Below are 25,079 nucleotides of genomic sequence, written 5' to 3' on the forward strand. Positions count from 1 at the left end.
TTGACAAGATCTTTGATATTTAATAGTTTTGAGTGAGCAAATAAATGATGAGTGTGATCAAGAAACCGACTTTATGTATAATCCGTACTGCTCGTTCCTGCAATATGACTCATCAATCGATGGTAGATTTATAACTGTTTCCCCACACTTCAATACAATATGTGAAATATGGGAGATAATATGTATACAGTATGTCGAGAGATTAAACTACAGGTTGCACTCTACACTCAAAAAAATGAATCAGGCAGGTTGTAAAGTTTACTAAAAGACAGTGTGCATTTTCAGCAAGAACACATCATGTTTCCAAGGTGAGCATGATTCAATCATGCAGTCCATACATAAAAATGAACAATGAATGAGTAGCTAGATTAGATCATGTTAATGCAACATAATGTTAACGGGCCTTTCCAACCAATTGCAATAGTCTCGTCATTTGTCGCGAGATTTAAAAGTAGGGTTGCCAACTCCCTGAAAAAATAAGTGACACCTCATTGGTAGAGCCGGCCGGCCCAATAACCATCACCATTTAATTATTATGTTTTTTTTTTGTTGTTGTCGTTTTTTTTCAGATGGGGCTTTGCAAGGCACAGGCCCAGTTAGTAAAATTCCTCAACTTTATTTTTATTTCTTTCTTTCATAATCTTATTATCCACATTTTTTTTCGGCGCAGTGGAGACTCCAAACCGTTTGACCGACCGGTACCGTTTAAATATCAAAATGACCGGAATTCCATTCATTTTTAATGGCAAACATTTTCCTTTCATTTTCAAGTACAGGAAAACTTAGGTGGTTGTGATTTTTGACCACTTACCATTACAGCCCATTGACATTGAAGTGGCGCCTAAGTAAGTCAATACCACTGACAGCTATGTATGTCCATGCCATTGACTATCATGAATGTCGCTACTATTGATGCCAATGTACTGGATTCAATTGAGGCATATATAAGTTCTTGCCATTGACGGCCATAAAATTAGGGCTGTCAAACGATTACAATTTTTAATCGAGTTAATCACAGCTTAGAAATTAATTCATCGTAATTAATCGCAATTCAAACCATCTCTAAAATATGCCATATTTTTCTGTAAATTATTGTTGGAATGGAAAGATAAGAAGACGGATATCTACATTCAACATACTGTACATAAGTACTGTATTTGTTTATTATAACAATAAAGCCACAAGGTGGCATTAACATTATTAACATTCTTTCCGTGAAAGGGATCCACGGATAGATTCTTAAAGGATAAATGTGAGTTTGTATATTGTGACTAAATATTGCCATGTCGTGTATTTGTTGAGCTTTCAGTAAAAGATAATGTAGGGACAAAACTGTTCTGCCCAAATGCATGATGGGAAGTGGGTAACCATTACTGTGTGTAGCGACTGCAAATACTATATCGTCTCTGTGTTGTGTACAATGCAGGATGTTAAGAAAAAGATCAATTCCTGTTAGTCTTCTCCATGTTGCTCGCCTCAATAGTTAGTGTTGTTGTGGAAGACATGTCAAAGTTTTAGATAAATAAAAGCACGGTCCAAATGAATGCCTGCATCCACTCCACTCACTTGTCACTGCCTCTTAACTCTATATGTGCGTAGAACGGCGCCATTGTAGTCTGTTTGCGGCAATGCATGAGTGGGTCTATCCGTGCATGCATTAAATATTTTAACGTGATTAATTTAAAAAATGTATTACCGCCGGTTGACGCGATGAATTTGACAGCCCTAGTTGTGCCTTATGTTGGTTCAACATGTGTGCTTTATGTTAAAAGAACACAATTGCTTAATACTGAAGGAAAGCAACTTAATCAGGTATAAAATATGTATTTCTTAAATGTCGGTTCAACATGTATTTTGGGGTGAACAGGAGTGCCTTATGTTGGCTCAACGAGAGTGCGTTATGTTCGCGCAACATGAGTGCCTAATGTTGGCTAGACGTGTGCTTTATGTCAAAAGGACACAATTGCTAAATGCTGAAGGAAAGCAATATTATCAGGTGCAAATTCTTTCCATAATTTTTTTATGTCAGTTCAACACCCCATTTTTTCGAGTGTATGTTGCTTGTTGGTCACACTTTGCAGACTCTTGAATTTTAGCCACCATGGCACTGTATTCGGTACTCGCTCAAATTTATTGTGTGAAAGGTCAGTTCATTTCAGTTGTTTAACTTACAGTATATATTATTAAACTCATGTAAATGTTATTTGAGTTTGGGAAAAAAGGAAATTACCTTTATAAGGTGAATTCTTACCTATTTGCGATCGTGTACAAGTACTGTAGTCGTGGTATTGTACTAAAAAGGTTGGTGTTGTGTATGCACAGTATCTGCAGACTTGGGTACCAGATGACAACCCCTGTTTGATTTGCTTGTGTTTGGACCAACAACGCATCAACTGCACTGCTCGGCCGTGCAATGATGTGAAAGGCAATTATTCTTCATTTTTCTTGGTTTACAGTATTTCATGACATCCACGTCTTATAACTTGATGTTTATGTTATGTGTTTAGTACCAGTGTGCGGCGGCTGCGAAGTGCTAAAGGAAAAGAGAGACTCCAAGTGTTGCCCGGAATATGAATGCGGTATGTACAGTGCAAAGTAGTTTTAAAATAACACTGTTGCTATTTTGTTTTGCTACCTGTTTTGTTACTTCATACGATATAAGAGTTGAAATACAAGACAACTTAATTTGCTGTCACTTGATTTTCAGCCTGTAATACTTAAAGTATGCATGTGTGTCCTTTTCTATGAGACTTCAGTGCATCAGTGTTCTCCCGCTTTGACTTTTTAGTGTGTGATCAGTTGAACTGTGATGTACCTGAGGCACCCCGCTGTGAGGATGGTGAGACCCTGGTTTTGAAAAACCCAGGAGAATGTCAAGCTATACACGAGTGTGGTAGGACACTTTTATATCCCAAAATCACACACAAGTGAACACTTTGAATTTACAGTGGCTTAATTTCTTTTCGGCCCCCCAGTTTGCAAGAAGGACTCCTGCGCTCTCAATCCCACCCCAGTTTGTGCCGCCAATCGGAGGCTGACTATAAAAAAGACAAAGTGCTGCGATGTGTTCGAGTGCTCGTGTAGCTGCCAAAACTCCACGCGCACATGCCCGGCCGGCTTCATCACAACGACCAAGACGGATGACTGCGGCTGCAGCAAGACAAGCTGCCTGCCGGACAAAGTCAGTGTGTCACAAGTCACCTTTTTGAACACATAGAATCTGTGGAAACAGATACTCCATTCATAAAACATACCGAACAAAGAAAATGGATAGACTGAACGATGTTCCATATTGGCCCGAATATAAGACGGCCCTGATTTTAAGACGACCCCTCTTTTTCAAGACTCAAGTTTGAAAAAAGACTTTTTGAACACTAATTACCGAAAATAATTACAGTACATCTGAAACAAATGACTATAACAATATATTTGAGAGAAAAAGCATGTTATTTTGCCTCTTTCAAATCTTAATATCTGATCATTTAAATATGTAAACTAAAGTGCAATCACATTCGTAAATGAATGGCTTCTGGTTTTTGAAATGTAAATAAACCAATCCATTGTGATAAAACAAGAAAATTGCAATAACTGCATTAACCATCAAAGTGAATTCTAACTGTAACTGTAGTCATGAAACAAATCTGAATAAGGAAAAGCATTGCAATGAAATAATGCAAACTGGTTAAACTCAAGAGTAGCTGAGATCTGTCTTGACAGAACATCGCTTCAATGATATCTGGTGCCATCTAGCGTCGTGAATGGGTATAACGTCTAGACAGCGAATATAAGACGACCCCCACTTTTTCAGTGTTATTTCAATGCAAAAAACACTGTCTTATATTGGGGCCAATACGGTATATTGATTTCCTCTTTATTGGTATGGAGGACGTTTTGTAATAAATGCTTATCTAACAGGTGTGTGTGGTTGGTGACGTGGTCCATGCAGTTGGTAGCAAGTGGGATGAGGGATGTGAGAAGTGCACCTGCACTGAGATGCAGGACAAGGTCACATCACTGCACATTGCTCAGTGTTCTACGCCTATGTGCCAAAAAAACTGCCCATTGGTGAGAAAAACAAATGTATTTGAGTTCCTTCAGCATTTATAAGTAGGCTTATTCAATTAATACTTGATTATTTCCATTCCAAATGGATACAATTTAAACTGAAATTCTACCTACTCTTAAAATCAATTTAAAAAAAAAACATGAACACTGTACATGTTCAAATAGTATGCATATAATTCTCAGGGTTCAACATACACACTATCCATTGGAGAATGCTGCGGGAAATGCCAACCAACCAGCTGTGTGGAGTCAGATGGAGAAATTCGAGGGGACACACTAATCGGAGGAACGCTTCGACAGGTTTGGAGCTCCCACATTCACTTATTAATTCGGACAATCGTATCAGCTGCATCAAATGCAATCAATATTTGTATGTTTAGGTTGGAGAGCAATGGCAGTCTTCTCACGACAAATGCGTCATGCACAAGTGTGTAAGGGTGAAGGACGAATTGTTCATTTCTTCGACCAACATTAGCTGCTCTGCGATGGCAATTGAGTCCTGCCCCCTGGGATATGAGTTGCGTTGCGACACGCAGGATTGCTGCCCTCAATGCCATTGTGGTAAACATCACACGAAGCAGTACAATCTTTATTTTAATTGTGTGTCTGGTAAATGGAGAGTACAGTACTTATATAGCTCATTTATCTACATGGTTACCATGCCCAAAGGGCTTCACATTAGCACACATTTACCCTTTCACGCACATATTCACACACCAATGGTACTGCTGCCATGCAATGCCCAGCAAACCCATTGGGGGCAAATTAGCGTTTAGTGCCTTGCCCAAGAACACTTCGACAGTAGGCAGTCGTAGCAGTGAATTGAACCGCAGCCTATTCGTTCACCCAAGCTACCAACAGCGCCACGGCCGCTCCGCCAGGTAAATGCACAGTCCTTGATTTGCAATGAGATTTCAGTTCCTGCTGTGGTGATGTAACCATAATTTGACCACAAATGAGATTGCGACTGAGTCGAATGCTTACCAATTAGTTATTGGTGAAGTCATATATATATATTAGGGCTGTCAAAATTAACGCGTTAACGCGCGGTAATTAATTTTTTAAATTAATCACGTTAAAATATTTGACGCACTTAACGCACATGTCCCTCTCAGACAGTATTCTGCCTTTTGGTAAGTTTTACAGCAAGGCGTTTTGTGCTGTCTAACAGCGAACTCTTGTGGTCGCTTTGCGACATGATTTATTTTTTTCTTGCCAGTTCAATATGGCTGCACGACGTCTCTGTTGTGCTTATATGATCCTTGGAAAAGATTTGACCGTAAGTATGGTTGTTGTAAAGAATGTACATATTATGTTAATAAGCGAAATGTTATATTTTTTGTATGAGACGCTTTTTGTTTATGTTTAGTCAACCTGTATAGCGTGCTAAGCTAACGTTGTTGCTAATGCAATGCTTGTTTACTTTTTTTTTGTAGTTTTACGTAAACGGTCTAAAGAGGACAATGGTTTGAGGCCATTTTATTAATAAATCAGATGAAAAAGGAAGAAGTCTGATTATTAAGGCGTCGTTCACTAGCTATCTAGCTTTGGAAAAAGTAGACGCTTCAGAGTGAGGACAGCATAGACAGATTTAAATGAGAGTAGAGTGAAATGCCCACTACAGTCCTTATGTATCGTATGTTGAATGTATATATCCATCTTGTGTCTTATCTTTCCATTCCAACAATTTATTTTACAGAATATATATATAATTCACAGAAAAATATGGCATGTTTTATAGATGGTTTGAATTGCGATTAATTGCGATTAATTACGATTAATTAATTTTTAAGCTGTAATTAACTCGATTAAAAATGTTAATCGTTTGACAGCCCTAATATATATATATATATATATATATATATATATATTATTTTTTTTTTTTTTTTTTTTTTTTTTAAAGGGAACTCCCAATATTTGCAAGGGGTTGGCAACCTAGTCCTTTGTCATGTATTGAATACGTAATAAGTTTTATGCCAAATTCATTTTTTTTATTGCCTCCATTAATTAAAACTCATCCTTTAGAATTTTGTTTTTGTTTGATCTTTCTAAACTGCTTCAAAATACCCCACTGAGGCACTAAAGTCTGTCTGATAGGAATGTAGAACAAATACCGAGAAAGTATGCGGAAGTGATTCAACTGACAAATAGCTTTGTATTTTTGAGAGACAATTACAGTATTTTTTTTTTTTTTTTTTAATGGGGTAGCGGGAGTCAATTAATCTCTGCTTGCATCACGCCAGCGAGTAAAAGCCAGACCAATGTTTATTCTTCATATTCTGATAGCCACTCTTTCATCTTACTCCTCAGACAAAACATTTTGTCTCTGTTGCTCTGCCATCTTTGCAGAATTTGCGCGAAAGCGTTAGCATCGACTTCCATCTTTATAACAAATGGGGAAAGGGGCAAGTGACGTATGTCGTAAAGCAATCAGCCGTTTGTAGTTTTTTTGTGTGTGACAGGCTTCCTGCCACCCTCCACAAACTTAATTAGTGCCTGTGAAAGTGCTACAGATATAAAAGAGGCGTCATTCAACTAGTTGTCAGTCGACATACCATCACAAATGTTATGAAAATATTTCATAAAAGTTGAAAAGTTACCTAGTGTTGCTTTAAACCGGAAGTTTAGGATTTTTGACATTAGGCTTAATCTTCGAGTTAGTGGGGGTTTAGTTAGTTGGTGGAATTGATTTCAACAAATTCCATTTCGTTTGCAAGTTATTTGTTAGATTTAGGGCTCCGGAGTCGCTAAACTAGCGCGAGTCAATGGCACCATTATAGCAGGCCAATAAAAAACAACATATGCCCACATGAAAATCATCGATGACCCATGCAATCAATAGTGTTGGCTATGTTTTCAGGATAAAGTTATTAAAACTTACAATTGCATGTCAATTATTGCGGTATGAACAGCAACATTTGTAATCCAGAAGCTCTGCAGAGGAGCAGGGTGGAGTGATATCACAGCGGGTTTTTCTTCGCTGATTTTTTTATGTCGTAGCCAGCAGCAAGTGACCAGTTTATATTTTTCCTCGTTCTTCATAGGGAATTTGTGGAAACTTCCTTCTGCCCGTTTCTTCTGTATGTTTCCACAGCCTATAAATGCACATTTCGCCATTTTGCCAGCCATCAGTTAACTCAGCAGACTGATGCTGCATTCGAGGAAGGTGGGAAGTCAGTGCCCACCCATGGACATGCTCTGCCCACCCAAAGAAAACTGGATGTAGTACTAACGGCAGTCTGGGCACCGCGTATGGTATCCCATTCATATAGTACTGATGCGTTGTTACCTCCTCTTTCACCTTAAAAAAAAAAAAAAAAAAAATCAAATGAGATGTTGGTTGTGTTCCTAGGGGGCGCTACACACATTTACACAAATTTTTTATTTTTTATTTTTCTATTTTTTTTTTTACATTTTATCAAAGTTTTCACCAGTGTTCACCTGGCTGTTGAGTTTGGTGAGTTTTGAAGCATTCTGAAGGGGTCATAGTAGGGCTCAAAGCGTCGGCAGGACAAAGAATGACTGCTAGGGGGCGCTACTTAATGTATTTGGAATTTGTCTTTACACGGTATCAAAGATTGCACCTGTCTTGACCTGCCTGACGATTTTAGTGCATTTTGAAGCATTTTAAGGGGGTCAAATTGAGCTCAAAGGGGCTGCAGAACAAAGAATAACTATGATAATAATAATAAAACCGAGGAACCACAAAAAGTTACCTAAAAAAACATTTTCACCTGCATGTCCATACTGTTCAGTTATGGATGTGTTCTAAGTCAAATAAAATCAAATCAACTTTTATTTGTTTAGACCAAATCACAACAACAATTATCTCAAGGAAAAAAACAAAACATGATTTAAGGTGCAGTAGCCCTACGCTGGATTTCGACCTACTTGAGCATTGTAGCTTTATTTATTAATCCCCCCAGGTAAGACTAATACCCACCCACACCTGGCATTCTGGTAACACCAGTGGCCGCATGGGTGTTCTGAAACAATGATCTGTGTTTTGACCTTAATTGACAAATGGATCTGTTCGTAGATCTGTATCGTTTTTTGTTTTTTTTTAAATTTATTAGCATGATATAATGGTGCCATTGACTCGCGCTAGCTTAGCCACTCTGAGCACTGAAACTATCAAATAACTTGCAAACGAAACAGTATTTGCTGAAATCAACTCCACCACCTAACTAAATCCCTGCTAACTCGAAGATTAAGCCTATTAATAGGGGTGTGACAAAATATCGAAATGGTAATATATCCCGATACTTTGTATCCCCAAAGGTTATCGATATGCTCTTGCCAAGAATCGAGATATCGTTCTAAAAATATGTCAATGTCTAAAAAAAAATAAATAAATAAATAAAAAGCAACCAATAAGTTGCTACCAAAATCTCCCTCTATAATAGTGTCCTAGTTAACTCTAAGGTTGCATTGACGGTGATCGACGCCCAATCCATTTAGACTAGAAACGTTCGTTCATTCGAAACCAGAGCATTTAGAGTCATTCTGTCCGATTTACAGGGCATTTACAGATCACTTGCTGTTCATTTTTTGGGCATTTACAGGTCATTTCCTGTTGAGTTTGAGTCACTGCCTATTCATTTGGGTGATTCCCAGGTCACTTCCAGTTATGTAACTCAAAATAAGCAGGAAGTGACCCATAAAATACCCCAAAATCAACAGGAAGTAACTGAAAATCAACAGGTAAATTACCTTAAATGGCCCAAAATTACCTCATTGCCTGGCATTGGCTGCCACTGAGAGCCATAAACGTTCAATCCGTTTGAAGTGGGAGGGAACCCAACCTCCCAGTTCAAATGGATTGGACATCTACTAGTGATAAACTCATTCCAATTCACAGCATAAGCTTGTTTTTCTGTTTATTAGTCGTTTGTAGAATATCATTGAATGATTTCCTGACCAATGTATCTATAGTCGTTGTATCACCATATCGTCAGATCATCGTTATCATGAGCTGTGTATCGCAAATTATATCGTATCGCGAGGTACCAAGATGTTCCCACTCCTAAACCCTAATGTAAGAAATCTTGAACTTCCGCTTCCTTTCAGACTGGCTTCAGTCATCAACAGAAAATTAATAGCACTGTCTTTCCAGCAGATGTCAGACTAACGCCAGTCCATTTTAACAGTATATTTTTTTTTGCACTTGCAGCTCCTTTGGATGTCTGCGTCCTCAACCACACGCTCATAGGGGTAAGCAATCTTTCTTTTTAATGGTAGATAACTTTATCTTGATCTGTTAAAGGATGGTAAACCGTGCTTAATGCGGAAAACTGATTTTTCCAAAGCTGGTAAGTTGTATATACAGTGGGCAAATAAGTATTTAGTCAACCACCAATTGTGCAAGTTCTCCTACTTGAAAACATTAGAGAGGCCTGTAATTGTCAACATGGGTAAACCTCAACCATGAGAGCCAGAATGTGAAAAAAAAAAAAGAAAATCACAGTGTTTGATTTTTGAATAATTTATTTCCAAATTAGAGTGGAAAATAAGTATTTGGTCACCTACAAACAAGCAAGATTTCTAGCTGTCAAAGAGGTCTAACTTCTAACGAGGTCTAACGAGGCTCCACTTGTTACCTGTATTAATGGCACCTGTTTTAACTCATTATCGGTATCAAAGACACCTGTCCACATGCTCAGTCAGTCACACTCCAAACTCCACTATGGCCAAGACCAAAGAGCTGTCGAAGGACACCAGAGACAAAATTGTAGAACTGCACCAGGCTGGAAAGACTGAATCTGCAATAGGAAAAAGGCTTGGTGTAAAGAAATCTACTGTGGGAGAAATTATTAGAAAATGGAAGACATACAAGACCACTGATAATCTCCCTCGATCTGGGGTTCCATGCAAGATCTCACCCTGTGGCGTCAAAATGATAACAAGAACGGTGAGCAAAAATCCCAGAACCACACAGGGGGACCTAGTGAGTGACCTACAGAGAGCTGGTACCACAGTAACAAAGACTACTATTAGTAACACAATGCGCCGCCAGGGATTCAAATCCTGCACTGCCAGATGTGTCCCCCTACTGAAGAAAGTACACGTCCAGGCCCATCTGGGGTTCGCTAGAGAGCATTTGGATGATCCAGAAGAGGACTGGGAGAATGTGTTATGGTCAGATGAAACCAAAATAGAACTTTTTGGTAGAAACACAGGTTCTCGTGCTTGGACGAGAAAGAATACTGAATTGCATCCGAAGAACACCATACCCACTGTGAAGCATGGGGGTGGAAACATCATGCTTTGGGGCTGTTTTTCTGCAAAGGGACCAGGACGACTGATCTGTGTAAAGGAAAGAATGAATGGGGCCATGTATAGAGAGATTTTGAGTGAAAATTGCCTTCCATCAGCAAGGGCATTGAAGATGAGACGTGGCTGGGTATGTCAGCATGACAATGATCCCAAACACACAGCCAGGGCAACAAAGGAGTGGCTTCGTGAGAAGCATTTCAAGGTCCTGGAGTGGCCTAGCCAGTCTCCAGATCTCAACGCTATAGAAAATCTGTGGAGGGAGTTGAAAGTCTGTGTTGCCCAACAACAGCCCCAAAACATCACTGCTCTAGAGGAGATCTGCATGGAGGAATGGGCCAAAATACCAGCAACAGTTTGGCCTCCGTTATTGCCAACAAAGGGTAAATAACAAAGTATTGAGATGAACTTTTGGTATTGAACAAATACTTATTTTCCACCATGTTTTGCAAATAAATTCTTTAAAAATCAAACAAAGTGATTTTGTTTTTTTCCCCACATTCTGTCTTTTATGGTTGAGGTTTACCCATGTTGACAATTGCAGGCCTCTCTTATATTGTCAAGTGGGAGAACTTGCACAATTAGTGGTTGACTAAATACTTATTTGCCCCACTGTAAATAGTTTACTCACCAATCAAGTGTGGTATTACACAACAACTAAATATTTTGTGAGCTGTCTTTGGAGGTTAGTGCTAAATTGAGAATCAGTTAATATCATGACTTCTTAATTGCTTTTCTGTATAGGCAGGTGAATCGCTGATGGCAGATGTGTGCACTCGCTGTGAATGCATCGTGGAAGGTGGTCTCGTCAAGAAACATAGGCTCTCCTGCAGGACGACCTCCTGTTCCCCTTGTCAATTGGTACACTGTACCATTTACTTACATCTTGCACTGCATTAGTAAATTCTAGGTGGATATGGAAGTACTGTATGTGCATAAATTAACACTAAGTGCTTGCCACAGGGTTACATGGAGCAGAAAGAAGAAGGCACTTGTTGTGGTCGCTGTGTCCCCACTACATGCTTTCTACAAATGCCCGGTGGAAGACAAATGAGGCTGCAGGTGTGTTCCAGTCCACTTTTACAACATTATATTTCACACATACCTTTCTTTACACTCCATTATAGTGACTCTTCAATCATAGGCGAAGTTTGACTTTTGGGGCAGGGGGGAAACAACATGTTGATGACCCCGAATAACTTTCAAGAATATTTATAATAATAAGTTGAAAATGAGAGGTTTTTTTTTTTTTTGTTTCCCATCATTCTCGAGGGGAATTCTAAGTCAGGCTGCTGGCAGGACAGCTATACTTTTCACCAAGATCATGATCCATCGAATATGGTACGCCAGCTGGTGTCGTGCCAATGTAGTTACACAGTCAAAAATTGTATCCCCTGGGCAGAGCCATATGGAGGTGGATTTGTGTCTTTATGATTCGATCAAAAAAAATAAAAAAAGTTGCTTCAATCAAAAAAAAAAAAGTTGCTACAATCAAAATATATATTTTCAATTAAAAAAAAAAAGTTACTTCAATCAAAAAAATGTGTTTGAATGCAAAAATTTAAATTCAAAAAATGCATTTGAAAGCTATTTTTATTTGATTTTTTAAAATTTATTTATTTTTTTAAGTCAATTTTTTTGATTGAAGCAACTTTTTTGATTGAAGTAATGTTGTTTTGTGTTTGGGCCACATTTTGGCTAGGACATTTGTGTCATTATTAATCAATCCAAAAATAAGCTGCTTCATCCAAAAAATATATATATTTTCAAAAGAAAAATAACTTCAAAAAAGAAAAATTTTAATCATTGAAAAAAAGTTTTCGAATGCGAAAAAATATTTGAGACTCAAACATTTTACATTTGAACACTTAATTTTTAGCTATCCTTTTTGTGTTTGGGCCATATTAAGGGTAGGGCATTTGTGTCCAAACCATTCAATCCCCCAAAAAGTTGCTTCAATCATAAAAAAATATTTTCAATCAAAGAAAAAAATCATAATAAAATTGCCCTCCCGTGAGGAAAAGCGGCATGGAAAATGAATGAATGAATGAATTGCCCTCCCCATTTTTTTTTTTTTTTAAATGATATGCAAAGCAAATGACCGTCTAAGGTGCTAGTAACATGATCTGTTTGAAATATAATTTAGACCCATTATAAAACTATCTTTTTTTGTTCATTCATTTTTGTTGTTTGTTTTCTTGCTTTACAACTTATAAATATATACGTATATATATATATATACGTGTGTATGTATACATATATATACGTATACATATATATATATATATATATATATATATATATATATATATATACAGTGGGGAGAACAAGTATTTGATACACAGTCAATGGGAAAACCCATTGGCAGTGTATCAAATACTTGTTCTCCCCACTGTAGACATACGTATATATCAGAGGTTGCGCTAGACATTTTCGTTGTCTGTCATTTTGACTGACAGGGTCATAAAAATCCGGTCATAGTCTATTTTTACCCGTCACTTAAATTTTTAAAATGATAATGATGACATATTCAATAGTATTTAGTATTCATTCATTTTTAATTAATATTGTAACGCTTGCTTGGCGGCGAAAAATTAGACACGGAAGTCGTGGTATTTTTCTCCCTTTTTACTCTGCTTACCGCCAACAACTCCGCCCCCAAAGAAAACGAGGCAACGATATAGACCCCAATCACCAACGTCACACAATGATCTTAATTGTGGTTGTCAGCCCAAAATCTTCTAAGTATATATTAAATGCATCTTACCAGATATAAAAAGACTACTACATAGTCTGTGGTGATCGTTTGGTGCCCAGATTTCTTGTCGAATTACAGCAGTCCATCTCGCTCTCATCTTCGGGTCTCTAAGAATACGGTAGAACTTCAAGTCTCTCCGTCTATCTTCTCTGTTACAGCAACCAACCCCCACACACGCCTTCACCATTTTGATTATTAATATTAACGAGCAGAAAAACACGCCGTAATAGGAGGCATGTACGTAGCGGTAATGCGTAAACATGACGAGCTGACACACAATATGGCGGCTCCGGTCAGGGGGGCGGAGTTGTGACGTCATGTGATTGGGGTCTATACACAGGCGGCAATCTTGTCCATCAATTGGATGACGCGCTGGCACACCGGGTGCACCAATAAGAACCTTGCGTTGATGTGTCAATCACGGTGCCGCCGCCAGACCCCGGTGACGCTACAATATTCTGACAGAAGAGCCAACGACGTCATGCATTAAGAGAGACAATAGCTAATTAATATGCTAACTCGCCACCCTGTGGTCTGGGGTGTAAATTGCAACCTGTCAAAATGACGGACGAACTTCAGTTTTTTCCGTCACCGTTTTAAAAAACCGGTCAACGACGGAAAATATCCGGTTAACGCGACCCCTGGTATATATATATATATGTATATATACGTATATATATATATATATATATATATATATATATATATATATATATATATATATATATATATATATATATATATATATACGTGTGTATATATACGTATATTTATATATATATACGTGTGTGTATATACACACGTATATATATATATATATATATATATATATACGTATATATATATAATAGATATAGATATATGTATATAGGACAGTCAATTACATGCAATGAAACTTTTTGGCCACCACTTAAACTCTGCTTATGTCTTCAATATTTTACAAGTATCGCCAGCTAGTAAGCCCATACCTGTCAACCCGAGGTCGTTGGCAATCTTACAAATAGTGACGTACAGTGGGGAGAACAAGTATTTGATACACTGCCAATGGGTTTTCCCACTGACTGTGTATCAAATACTTGGTCACCCCACTGTATGCCCTTACAAATTGGTGACTAATCTTTACAACGTTGTATATAGCATGCAATATGAAACAAAAATAAAACTCAATTTTTAAATTTAATTTTTTTTTTTAATGAATTTATTGGTAATATTGTAACATATAACCTGGTGCAATCAAAGAACAATCACTATCTTCAGCTACATCATGATTACTAAAATTTAACAGTGACTTTTGTTATAATTGTATGTAGCACTTTTGGCAATTTCTATCCTGTCTTGACGGCTGCACTTCAGCTCGCAATTCAGTTTGACGTGAAGGTTGTTCATTAGTGTGTCCAATTATAAATTAAAAAGGTCAATTGTTAAAATTAACTTACCGATGCAATCTTTGAGTCAGGGAACATTTATTTAGCTAATTCTGAGAAGTGATCAGCAATAGTTGCAGGCAAATTGTTTTTGGCAACAAGTTGGCAGAATTAAATCTCCGCTTTCGGCACTTTTCATTCTGCAGACCTGACTTCATCTTTTTGACCAGTGTTGTTAATCTTACTTTTAAAAAGTAATTAATTAATTAAACAATTTCCTCTCAAAAAGTAATTGAGTAAGTAACTCAGTTACCTGAAGGTAAGAGTAATGAGTTACTTGGCAAAGTAAATGGTGTTACCTTTCATGTTTTTTTAATTAAAAAAAAAAAAACCATAGTAACCTTTGCTATGTTCGGAAATCGTTTAATGTTGTGAATCAACTGTTAAAGTTGTTAAAATTGCTACCGTTTTTGCATTAGTTCCCTTCTGTCTACTTTCGACATGTTAAAGTTTTAAGACGGTTTCATCATTTAAAGATAGATTGAAGTCAAGATTTTGCCGATTTAGGAGTATTTTAGATAAAAAGTTATTTAAGTTTGCTCGGAACATTCACTACAACTGAGCCTTTCTGAGAAGTCTACTGCTTCAACCGCCGTCTGTCATTTTGCATGTAGTTCTATAAGCATTTGATATCCAGGCATAGATTGTAGGCTGTCGGCTACAGTCAGGAAATATTGGAGCCACCTAGCCTAGCATCGCGTTTGCTACAGCGTCACAACACTCTTCTCTTTCAGTGTCTCTGACTTTTCTCGCGTCATTCAACCAACGTAGTATTGCACATTGTCTCGTTGCCGAAACGGTGACAAAATCCGAACGGAGAAAAAAAAAAAAAAAAACATAATGCATGAAAAACGTACAGATTTTGAATGTATGCCGTACATTTAAAAATCAGTGCTCACTTGTACAAATTACGCCGAAACCATACAACTTGACAGGTATGTAAGCCCAAGTTTTCAGCAAAAAAGTACAAACCGCTGCAACATTGTACACAGTTGGAACATAACAACCGCCATGTTGAAAAGAAAGAAAAAAATTGTACTCAAGTAATTAACTCACCAGGTGAACACCACAAAGGAGGAGGGCTGCAACCAGTACTTTTGTTTCGTCAACAATGAAGGAGAACTGGCTCTACAGATTAAAACGACCACCTGCCTGCCTTTTAACCGCCAATCATGCCTCGAACACGGGGTGAGAACAGTACACACATCCCACCTGCATATACAGTCACACAAATCGTGACATAATTTTTCCGATTTGTTCTCAGGGTACTGTAAAGCGGATTGGAACAACGTGCTGCGAGACGTGTGAGTAGCGTGACTACTAGTTATTTGATTGGTTTGAAGTTGTTTTAAATAAAAGTGTACATACCTGTTGTTGAGAAGGTGAGGAATCGGAGTGTCAGAGAACAGCGGGAACACTAAACTATGTCAAAGTGAATGACTGCCAATCAGAGCAGCAGATTGAATTGCACTACTGTGAGGTAAGAGGAGACACAATCACACACTTTAATTTGATGATTCATCACACATCAATGAGTCCTTACTAACGGTCTCACCATCTGATCCTCTTTGTCCCTCCCTGTCTGTTAGGGTAAATGTCGAAGTAAGTCGATGTACTCCCTACAGAGGGCCACGGTGGAGCAGGACTGCGTGTGTTGCGTCGCCACAGAGACAGAGCCTGTCAGCGTTCCCATCCTGTGTGCCAACGGAACCCGTAGCCAACACACTGTCATGTCTGTCACCGCATGCAGCTGTCAGTCCAAACACTGCACCTAAAAGGAAGTAGTAATTGTACTTTTGTTGCACTGTGTGTCTGTATCCAATATACACTTATTAAACCATCCACAATTTGAAATAAAACAAGACAATCAGTCTTTCCAGTTCTAGTTCGTACATCATAATCAGGCATGAAAATCTCTTACCTTTCGGCGAAATTCGCTGTTTTGAAGTAAAAAAAGGTGACCTACATGAATTGTGTTGATCCGAGAAATGTTTTTTTGGGGAAGGGGGGGTGGGTCGGGAGATTTTTAAAAATTATTATCATCATGTGATTAACTTAGTACGTAAACTGAGCACTTCAGAAATCGGTCTTTTTAAAAAAGTGACACTTGGACGTTCCATTATTCCAATCGCGCGCACACTCTGCACGTGTACATGAAGTGCTTGAAGAGCCTTTGGTTGCATTGCAAAGCTGCAAAAACAAAAAGCAGGCCTTATCCACGCCGGGGCAGACCAGAGCACATCAAACACACTTGCCTGCATTTGCCAGCAGATTGCATTTGGTGAGTAATGGTTTCAATCGTTTTCATATTTTGCGATATAATAAAGTTACTGCCGTTCGTTGCAGCTTGCGTCGAACACTGCCAGAGCTAACCCAAACAAAAAATAGCTCCCGTTGAATGAGTATCAAGCCTGTGTATTTAACGTAGGGTGACCAAACGTCCTCTTTTGCCCGGACAAGTCCTACTTTCACGTAGTATCCTCGTCGTCCGGCCGGTTTTTATGATTTTTCACTGGACCAATTTTAAGAGAATCCCTCCGGCCACTGGGTGGCAGCGCCTGCCTTCGATGACATGGCTCCTAGTAGTAGGGAGGGAAGGAGTAGTTCTTGTTTTTGTTGGCAGTTTACCCCTATCATGAGGCATTACCGCCATCTACTGGGTTGACGATTAGGCCACAACACCTGAAGTTTTTTTACGATAAATACGTATATAATGGCAACTGCTGACTTCTGTCGGAGCTTTGACTGTAAAATCCCGTTTGGTGTCGCATCGTTGTGCTGCCGATAATTGTTAACTTTTATAGCAAAGTTTGATTTTTGCCTCAGCTAGCTATCAGTAAGCTAAGCCGCGCTATGCATGATGGGAAACGTAGTTTTGAACTGCTACGTTTGGAAACATACTGGTTGAATAGTTTGTCAGTTTATTTCGGTTTTTGTTTGTGTGAAATCTAGATCATTGAATGAGAATATCAATTGAATGGGAATAAAAATTTGTCAAGGACAATTGTCGTGATAGTAATTTATAAAAATGTTTAGTTGGCACATAGCCTACTGTGTGTATGTGTATTGACTGGATTACATTTCTATGGGTCTGCATTATATATTATACGTGTATATATATATATATATATATTTATAATTTTTTTTTTTTTTTTAAAAGTCATTATTCATTTGTTTTCACACTGCATTTTTCCGTCCAGAGTGAGGGGGCACACTTTAAATATATTAAAGTGATATAGGCATCTTTGAGTGAACTTTGAGTAAAATTCAAGTATCTTGAGGCCGGGCTGAGTGTCCTCTTTTTTGGAAATCAGAGTATGGTCACCCTAATGTAACGGTAATATTAGAGATGTCCCGATCCGATATTTGGATCGGATCGGACGCCGATATGGGCAAAAAAATGCGCGTCGGTATCGGATTGGAACACGAGAAAAATTCCGATCCAGACTTCCGATCCATTTTTTTTTTTTTGAAAGTCCGGTCCGGGTTTATCAGCGCACCGATTTACATAATCCATTCCAGTTTTTGCTCCAGTTACCCTAAAATCCGGTTTGCATTTTACGGCACACCTTCAACACACTACATTTACATTACCGTCTCCCAATTTACCGAGAGACTTAATCGGTAAAAATGTCAGCTGTGTGGGATCATTTCACCTTAAAGGACGACAAAGACGAAGAGGCAGAGAGCAACATATGCCACAATAAAGTCAAGCGTAGTGGTAAAGCTGTAAGAAGTTTTAATGCAGCCAACCTAATCAAGCATTTAGCGAAATACCACCACAAACAATATGAGGAGTATGTTAAGAAAACCGAAGACGTAAAGAAAGGTCCTACGCAACTAACACTGGCAGAAACTTTTGCTATGCGTGACAAACTGGCACTCGACAGTCCCAAAGCCCAGGGAATAACAAGAGTCATTGCCGAAGAATTCATTCTGGATGACGAGCCATTATCTCACGTGAGTAAAGACGCACCATCCAACACGCGATTCCGCCGCTGAAGATTCGAGAACGATTCACAAACATCCAAATTCCGATTATTGAAATATGTCAAGTAAAGCGGAACTACTACACAGCGCGGTCTTCGGGACGCAATGAGAAACTGACGGCATTGCGTCCAGAAAGTAAACATAACTTGTCTTAATGCCAATGCTAAACTCACGACTTTAGCTCAACTCATGCCGCTGGATAAAAAACACAAGAATACCTGACTGCTGCTGACAGCTGCTACAAACTACGTCAACGTCGTTTTACTGGAGATAATAGATATCATATGTATATAGAACCAGATGCTACACGACAGACTCGACTGCGTTAGCAACATTGAAGTATTGAAAACCAGATGCGTTAGTAAACAGCCGCCATCTTAAAGCAGAAGACTTCCCTAGTAGGCTGTTGTGAACCTTCCAAGCGAACCTAATTAACTTTTTATCTAAAATACTCCTAAATCGGCAAAATCTTGACTTGAATCTATCTTCAAAACAGTTTTAAAACTTTCACGTGTCGAAAGTAGACAGAAGGGAAATTATGGTATAACAATTTTAACAACTTTAACAGTTGATTCGCGAAATTAAATGAATTGAATGTAGTTTAAAGCTGCTGATACAGAATGGGGACTTGAGTATTTTATTTACTGTTTTAAAATGTTAACTTGATACTGAAATAGTCGTTTATTTAAACCTGAGAGGCTTTTTATACAATTTTTGTAAGTAATGAACGAAACATTAAAAGCATCTAATAGCTTGGGGGATTTGTGGGATTTTCCACTGAGGTTGTTGGTGTGTTTTGCTTTTTTAAGACAGTTTACAATATTATTTGCACGTGTTACTGACTGACTATGCCATTTCTGTTTGTTATTTATAATGTTTTGTGTTTGTCACTGAATAAACAGGTCAGTTTCTTGTTACCAACCGTTGTGTGTTATTCAAACTCACCTAATTCAGCTGGCTAGTTGTTATCAAGAGTACTAAAACCTTTTTCAACATGAGTCTGACAACTAAGTAAGGAGGCTAAATAACTAAACTTTAACACATGCTCAGATAGGTTGGTATCGGCCAGTATCGGTATCGGATCGGAAGTGCAAAACAATATCGGTATCAGATCGGAAGTGCAAAAACCTGGATCGGGACATCCCTAGGTAATATAAACGAAGAAACACAGTTGAGTCAAATTAAGTGATCTCGATCCCGAGATCCAACTATGAGCTTTTTAACTGCAGCAACTTTAAGATTCGCTATTAGAGCTGGAATTACAGAGGACAGCGGGAGAAAGCCCTTCTGTAGGCCGCCAATGGTCAGTGTAATGTCGGGTGAAAGTTTGGCATTTCCTCTGCTTTGATTTAGCAGTTTTAACTTGGTCAACACGCCGCTTACGTCAACCGCAATTCACGTTGTCCTTTGTGAACCGGAAGTTCGGAGCAGAAATTTTCCAAGATGTCGCCGCCCATCTTTCGCTCAGGAAACTTTCTATTACTGGGAAATACTGGGTTTTATTGACATTTTTCTTCACTTTCACATGCACATCTCTTTTGAATTAAAGAATTATTGTTCAAACAGGTCATACTTCAGCAAGGGTTATGCAATTCCACTTGTTATAATGAAAACTAATTTTGACTACCAGATAAGAACTAATCAGTAATACTAGAAAAAGTACAAAAAAATTTTTTTTTTTTTTTCACAGAATACAATTTTCTTTTTTTCCTTCATACTAGAATGAATACTTTGTTGTCATGTGAATGTTTCTAACACTCACCAACAGCTTTAGTAAGCGAGAGTCCTATATGAGGGGTTACATTTTTTTGTTCAAGAGTTTGGTTTGAAAGCCAACAAGATGTCCGATGTGTCACTAGGACTCAGGGGGAATTAGCAGGCTTGCGTGCCCGCGCAGAGTTAAGCTCGGGGGTGTCGGGAACGCGTGTGGATTGTCCACCATCTCGGGCCCACACCACTGCGCACCTAACGCGTCTTGGAATCAGTATCATCGTCATCCATCTCCACGGTGCAGCCAGCGGATCCTCCACGAGCACTAGTGAGTATCCTGTCATCACTTTTGTGTATTTTTGGGAATGTTAACACTACAATACTGCCTAGTTTAAGCCTTAAAGGAGTTTTGGATTGCCTCCTGTACGCTTGTTTACGCACATGTGTCACCTGTCCGTTTTTGCAATGGTGTTACCTCTTAACTCTTCTCATGAATCATACACAATTTGTGTGACTATGTGGCGAGGAGTTGAAGCATCTTTTCCAACTATTTGACCGACTAAATACGCACAGGAGTTCAAAACATTGCTAAACTATTTCCACATAAAACATTGCTAAACTATTTCCACATAACATAATTTTGTTTAATCATTGTTAATAATCATTGCTTTTTATTATATAGCACTCATCTGCATATATAGTGTGAAAGTCTTGTGATTTTGACAGCTCTTTAATTGTATCTTTGGCCTAATGTTTTTAATTTTCTTTGTTATTTAGACTCACTTTTGTCATACAACATAAAATGTTTTAGTTTTATTCGCCTTAGTAAGTTCAGTATTTAATTTTACGAATTGTTGAAATGCTTTGCTTACTGTTTTAATTTGTTTCATAGAATGTTTAGTATAAGTCTATTTTTTTTCTTCTTCTTTTTTTTATTTGTACATTTTACTGTTTCCTTATAGTATTAAAAAAAATATTGTTTGGCAACCAGTCCCAGATGTAGCTTGCTGCTTGGTCCCCACCAAGTCAGCTATACCTGAAGCACCCCAGCTAAACGTGTGAGGATACGCGCTATAGAAGATACAGTAGATGGATAGTGTTTAAAATTAGAGGAGCGTCATTAAAGGACGCCCCCCCAACCATCGTACCCTGCCTAGTACCCTCTGTCCACTTAATATGAGGGTGCATATGTTGACCTTTTCGCATTTGTGTTGTTGAGCTGTCAGCAGGGCTTACAGGCCTGTAAGCCTGACAGACATGTGCATGTGCCCTCCTGCCGGGCTTGTCACATTACAATGTCTCTATTAGTGCACAGGTTACAAGATAATCACAGATACATCACACAATATAGAATGAATAGAATGGATCTTTTCTTAAATTGTGATCCAGTTAATATTGTAACATTCATAACTGTAAATGTCATAATTTTGGCAAAAGAAGATAATGTATGTTGATTTAAATGAAATTAACTCATGCTTTGATGACACATATTGATCAAGTATGCTGGTAACTGTCATAGCCATCATTTCTCTGCAAAAGATTGACTTTGTGATTGCCTTCTATCGGGCTCCTTTCCTATCATGTGGCAGAACATAAAAATCACTGATCATTTTGCCCATTTTTTAGCGGGAAATGTTAAGTTGCTTTTTTAAATAAATAGTCACTAAATTGGCAATTTTAACTGGTTGTCTCAAAGGGTTTGGGTAGTAGAGGCAAGATGTGGATTAATGTGGGGAACCAGGAGTAATGTAAAAAAAAAAAAAAAAAAAAAAAAAAACACTTCTTGCCAGGTAAATAAGGTTATTAAAAAAGTCCAGATACAGTAGTATGAAAAAGTATCTGAACCTTTTGGAATTTCTCATATTTCTGTATAAAATCATCAAATGTTATCCGATTTTTGTCAAAATCACACAGATAAAAACACAGTGTCTGTTTTAACTAAAACCACCCAACATTTATAGGTTTCCATATTTTAATGAGGATAGCATGCAAAACATAAGTAAGTCAACCCTCTGCCTAAGGAGACTTAAAGAGCAATTGAAACCAATTTTTACCAAACATTTTAAATCATGTGTGTGCCCAATCACTGATGAGTGGTTTAAAGCTGCCCTGCCCACTATAAAGCACACACCTGGTAAGAATTGTCTTGATGGGAAGCATTGTTTGATGTGCATCATGGCTCGGTCAAAAGAGCTGTCTGAAGACCTAAGATCAAGGATTGTTGATTTGTATAAAGCTCGTAAAGGATACAAATCCATCTCTAAAAGTCGGGATGTTCATCAGTCGAAAGTCAGAGAATGGTGTTCATGGGAGGACTCCACAGAGAAAGCCACTGCTGTCTAAAAAAAAACACTGTTGCTTGTTTTATGTTCGCAAAAAGGGACACAGAAGTTTTGGCAAAATATTTTGTGGACTGATAAAACCAAAGTTAAATTGTTTGGGAGTAACAAACACCGTCATGTGTGGTGGAAAAATGGAACAGCTCACCAACATCGACACCTCATCCGCACCATGAAGCATGTTGCAGGGAGCATAATGATTTGGGGCTGTTTTGCTGCCTCGGGGCCTGGACCACACTGCAAATCATTAATGGAAGAATGAATCAAAAGTTTATCAGGATGTTTTGCAGGAAAACCTGAAGCCGTCTGTCAGACTGTTAAAGCTAAAAAGCGGATGAATGCTGCAACAAGACAATGATCCAAAACACAGACGTAAATCAACTTCAGAATGGTTTCAGAAGAGCAAAATACACGTTTTGGAGTTTCCAAGTCAAAGTCCAGACTTGAACCCCATTGTGATGCTGTGACATGACCTAATGACAGACATCCCAGAATTCTGACTGAACTACAGCAGTTTTGTAGAGAGGAATGGGCTGAGATTAGTCCTGATCGATGTCCCAGACTGATCTGCAGCTACATGAAGCGTCTGGTCAAAGTTATTGTTGCCAAGGGGGGGGCACAAAATAATAAATGTGATGGTTCACTTTCTTATTTCCCCCCTTCTGTCATTGTTTGCATGCTATCCTCATTAAAATATGAAAACCTATAAATGTTTGGGTGGTTTTAGTTAAAGCAGACACTTTTTTCATCTGTGTGATTTTGACAAATGTCAGTTTACATTTGATGGTGATTTTAAGCAGAAATGTGAGAAATTCCAAAAGGTTCAGATACTTTTTCATACCAATGTACAGTGGGGCGAATAAGTATTTAGTCAACCACTAATTTTGCAAGTCCTCCCACTTGAAAATATTAGAGAGGCCTGTAATTGTCAACATGGGTAAACCTCAACCATGAGAGACAGAATGAAAAAAAAAACACACCAGAAAATCACATTGTTTGATTTTTAAAACAATTATTTGCAAATCATTGTGGAAAATAAGTATTTGGTCAACACCAAAAGTTCATCTCAATACTTTGTTATGTACCCTTTGTTGGCAATAACGGAGGCCAAACGTTTTCTGTAACTCTTCACAAGCTTTTCACACACTGTTGCTGGTATTTTGGCCCATTCCTCCATGCAGATCTCCTCTAAGGCAGTGATGTTTTGGTGCTGTCGTTGGGCAACACGGACTTTCAACTCCCTCCACAGATTTTCTATGGGGTTGAGATCTGTAGACTGGCTAGGCCACTTCTTATGAAGCCACTCCTTTGTTGCCCTGGCTGTGTGTTTGGGATCATTGTCATGCTGATAGACCCAGCCGCGTCTCATCTTCAATGCCCTTGCTGATGGAAGGAGATTTTCACCCAAAATCTCTCGATACATGGCCCCATTCATACTTTCCTTTACAAAGATCAGTCGTCCTGGTCCCTTTGCAGAAAAACAGCCCCAAAGCATGATGTTTTCACCCCCATGCTTCACAGTGGGTATGGTGTTCTTCGGATGCAATTCAGTATTCTTTCTTCTACAAACACGAGAACCTGTGTTTCTACCAAAAAGTTCTATTTTGGTTTCATCTGACCATAACACATTCTTCCAGTCCTCTTCTGGATCATCCAAATACTCTCTAGCGAACCCCAGACGGGCCTGGACGTGTACTGGCTTCAGCAGGGGGACACGTCTGGCAGTGCAGGATTTGAGTCCCTGGCGGCGCATTGTGTTACTGATAGTAGCCTTTGTTACTGTGGTCCCAGCTCTCTGAAGGTCATTCACTAGGTCCCCCCGTGTGGTTCTGGGATTTTTGCCCCGTGTTCTTGTTGTCATTTTGACGCCACCGGGTCAGATCTTGCATGGAGCCCCAGATCGAGGGAGATTATCAGTGGTCTTGTATGTCTTCCATTTTTTAATAATTGCTCCCACAGTTGATACATTTACACCAAGCGTTTTACCTATTGCAGATTCAGTCTTCCCAGCCTGGTGTAGGTCTACAATTTTGTCTCTGGTGTCCTTCGACAGCTCTTTGGTCTTGGCCATAGTGGAGTTTGGAGTGTGACTAACTGAGTTGTGGACAGGTGTCTTTTATACCGGTAATGAGCTAAAACAGGTGCCATTAATACAGGTAAGGAGTGGAGCCTCGTTAGACCTCGTTAGAAGAAGTTAAACCTCTTTGAAAGCCAGAAATCTTGCTTGTTTGTAGGTGACCAAATACTTATTGTCCACTCTAATTTGGAAATAAAGTCTTTAAAAAAATCAAACAATATGATTTTCTGTTTTTTTTTTTCTCCACATTCTGTCTCTCATGGTTGAGGTTTACCCATGTTGACAATTACAGGCCTCTCTAATCTATTCAAGTAGGAGAACTTGCACAGTTGGTGGTTGACTAAATACCTATTTGCCCCACTGTAATTAAAGTTCCCCTCAAGTGAGTATACTTAAGTCGAGGAACCCCTGTACAAAAGCAAGACAAAGTCGAAGATAAACAC

The 25,079-nt window shown here is 38.6% G+C and overlaps 2 protein-coding genes across 3 annotated transcripts in view; both read left to right on the top strand.

Moving 5' to 3' along the window:
• vwf (von Willebrand factor) overlaps positions 1-16,399 on the top strand; it is a 58,368-nt gene extending 41,969 nt beyond the window's left edge. The window contains exons 40-53 of the mRNA XM_057837203.1: positions 2,323-2,425; positions 2,508-2,579; positions 2,789-2,893; positions 2,976-3,181; positions 3,916-4,065; positions 4,249-4,365; positions 4,446-4,626; positions 9,239-9,279; positions 11,083-11,199; positions 11,302-11,400; positions 15,580-15,708; positions 15,785-15,824; positions 15,903-16,000; positions 16,110-16,399. Coding sequence (XP_057693186.1) covers positions 2,323-2,425; positions 2,508-2,579; positions 2,789-2,893; positions 2,976-3,181; positions 3,916-4,065; positions 4,249-4,365; positions 4,446-4,626; positions 9,239-9,279; positions 11,083-11,199; positions 11,302-11,400; positions 15,580-15,708; positions 15,785-15,824; positions 15,903-16,000; positions 16,110-16,295 — 1,644 coding nt within the window. The 3' untranslated portion in view covers positions 16,296-16,399. The remainder of the gene's footprint in view (positions 1-2,322; positions 2,426-2,507; positions 2,580-2,788; positions 2,894-2,975; positions 3,182-3,915; positions 4,066-4,248; positions 4,366-4,445; positions 4,627-9,238; positions 9,280-11,082; positions 11,200-11,301; positions 11,401-15,579; positions 15,709-15,784; positions 15,825-15,902; positions 16,001-16,109) is intronic.
• Positions 16,400-20,423: 4,024 nt separating this feature from the next.
• Positions 20,424-25,079, top strand: part of ano2a (anoctamin 2a) — a 66,049-nt gene continuing 61,393 nt past the window's right edge. For both annotated transcript variants that reach the window (XM_057836755.1, XM_057836756.1), the window contains exon 1: positions 20,424-20,548. The gene's annotated coding sequence lies outside the window, so the exon portion shown is untranslated. The remainder of the gene's footprint in view (positions 20,549-25,079) is intronic.

This window comes from Corythoichthys intestinalis, chromosome 5 (genome assembly GCF_030265065.1).
Source record: "Corythoichthys intestinalis isolate RoL2023-P3 chromosome 5, ASM3026506v1, whole genome shotgun sequence".
NCBI lineage: Eukaryota > Metazoa > Chordata > Actinopteri > Syngnathiformes > Syngnathidae > Corythoichthys > Corythoichthys intestinalis.